At 43.0% G+C, this 2,514-nt stretch overlaps 1 protein-coding gene across 1 annotated transcript in view; it reads right to left on the reverse strand.

The window, feature by feature from the left end:
* T265_15523 (hypothetical protein) overlaps positions 1–2,514 on the reverse strand; it is a gene marked incomplete at both ends in the record, with an annotated part of 71,079 nt that overhangs the window by 38,849 nt on the left and 29,716 nt on the right. The window contains 2 exons of the mRNA XM_009178487.1: positions 252–331; positions 2,119–2,308. Of these exons, the coding sequence (XP_009176751.1) occupies positions 252–331; positions 2,119–2,308 (270 nt within the window). The remainder of the gene's footprint in view (positions 1–251; positions 332–2,118; positions 2,309–2,514) is intronic.

The following is a 2,514-nucleotide window of genomic DNA, read 5'->3' on the forward strand; positions in this document are numbered from 1 at the left end:
AGTTATCAGATCCTGTCTAAGGGTCACGAAACAGTTAACAGTTATTTTCTGACTGTTCAGTAGTGGCTCCAAACTCCCAGTTTCGTGAGATGTTCATCACTGATTAGTTTCATTAAGAATGAAACAGCTAAACAGTGTTTCTCAGCTTTTAAGCATAGACTGGATTCCCTTACAGTAGGAAGCCCACGTTTAAAATAACCGGGCTTCAACTGTAGAGTTTATCTTTTATTGATGCGAAACGAATGGACTACTGTCCTACGCAACTGGAACGCCTGATCCTCCAGTCCTGGTCCTCCAGTTGCTGGAAAGTATCCTGAATGTACATCTTGATCTGGAAATGGAAAACAATAGAATGCAGTCCTGCACATCATTCAAGATTTATTCCTTTGTATCTCATCAGGCACGTACAATGTCGACGTACACAGATCCAACTTCCATTATTGTTGGACTGTGTAGTACACGCCTGACGAGACACAAACAGAACTGCTCTAATTCGTCCCATCTTCAAGTTCATTGGGGAAGAGTATCATCGATTTCTCGCTCATTCTGGGGGTCAGGAATATAATTCACACTGGTTCGTTCCATACAGACATGGGTTTTGAAGTACTCCCACGAGTCGACCGTCTATAAGTTGTCATTTATTTTTGAAGAGCATGGTCACAAGCGTAGCAAGTGAATGCAAGCGACGTATGCCAAAGGGTTGCAGGTGGACCTTTGGACCAGCAAACACCTAAAGCCAATATTTCTTTAGTTTCTGAGGGGAGGCAAAGAAGGATATTGTCTTTTGCGTTTTTATTTCAAACGCATTCATTCATTGTCCACGATAACACTGCAGCCTCATTCCAGTTCGCCCGCAGTTGAAATCTGCTCCTCAGTGTATGGAGTGATTGAACTGGCAAGTTCGTATCAATACTTTGGAAGATATAACCTGGTCATTGTCGAACGTACGCCGATAGCGGGGTTGGCTAACCAACGTGCACCTCAAAATGTCTTCTTACGTCGCTTATTAATGAACTAAAATGTGCAGAGGCTTTCAAGACGTTGGCCAGTAGACAACCAACTGGGATCTGACCCCAATCGTTGAAACTGAACTCCACCCTTAAAACCGATTGAGACGTCACCGTCTCAGAAAGGCTTGGTTTTTAACTGGGCAACGTTCCATAAGAGTTGGGCAATCACACTAACCGACAAGACCATTTAACTGACAATGAACACTGATCTTTACAGGTCTCACTGATTGGTTCCGCGTCCACCTTAAAAAACCTGGCCAACTTGGTGACCCCGCTCCATTGGCCTGGCTAAGATTCTATGCCAAATGCAGCTAAAAATAGCGATTATTTACCAAGCACTTCTGAAAAGATGACTTCTCAATCGGTTCAATTGTTTAACAGCAGCTACGGACCATGAGACCACAAATTGTCAATGGACTACGTCCGATTGGCAAGGCTAGAGACAAACTGGAAGAATAATCGTATATTCAAAATAAAGATGCTTGAAGCACAACCTAATTCCCGTATTTCTACCGATTATGCCACCGAAAACGGCACTCTCTTCTGCCTGAATAGCATGCTCAACGGCCAAGTCATTCCTCAAACAAAGGATCTACTTGATTATTCGGCGTTTATGTGATATCCGTCACCACGCTTGTCGGTTCATCCACAATCTTCAGACTGTGACCTCCCGATAGATTTCCAGTTGCTCAAAACCAAACGACAGCAGTAAAAACCATCTAAGGACAACACGTCAAAGAGAGACGGCCCTATAGAATTGGGTTCGTGGCTACTCGAATACTGGAGTGTCAGTCAAAATACCATCAAGATATACAGCAACGTCCTAAAACGTTTTTTGTAGCTAGGTTAAATTTCAAATGGACACCAATCTACACGCAAATCAGTGATGTTTTTGTAACACAGGTGTGCTTCTGTGTTCTCAAGTATCGTTGATCACTGCACAATTGGCTCATTTCTTCCGAGTAGTGAGCGGCTTTTATAAACATCGACGTATTTGTAGCTTATTTTTTGTCCGAAAGTTCCCCCCCCCATTATGGATTGGAACACCAACCTCGGTAGATCAGTACGTATCAGGTACACGAGAAAACCCTTCATTACACCGGCATACTGTTAGTTGGATGTAATTTGATATTGTGATCGGTAGGTTTCATCTTCCGGTCACTTTTGCCGTTGAAATGATTTGTCGGAGGTTTGAAGTGGATGAAACCAAACAAACTAAACAATCGACGATTTGGTGTCATTCCACGTCTGGACAGAAGGTAGGCATCATTAAGACTGGGACTGAACTGCCATCCAACCTTGAGAGAAGAAAGTTTTAGTAAAGAGTGGAGAGAAGAGAGAAAAGTGGGATTCTATTGCTCCTTGAGGAAACAATCAAGGGCGAGATGCTTCTCCGTTTGGACAGCATTAGGACAGAATGAAGACAGGTGATTTGACAGCCTGTCCAGTTTTAAGCTCAAACAAGATCAAGTATGATTTTCCTTCAATGAGACTCTAAGGAAGC

The sequence above is a fragment of the Opisthorchis viverrini genome (assembly GCF_000715545.1).
Source record: "Opisthorchis viverrini unplaced genomic scaffold opera_v5_586, whole genome shotgun sequence".
Classification (NCBI taxonomy): Eukaryota; Metazoa; Platyhelminthes; class Trematoda; order Opisthorchiida; family Opisthorchiidae; genus Opisthorchis; species Opisthorchis viverrini.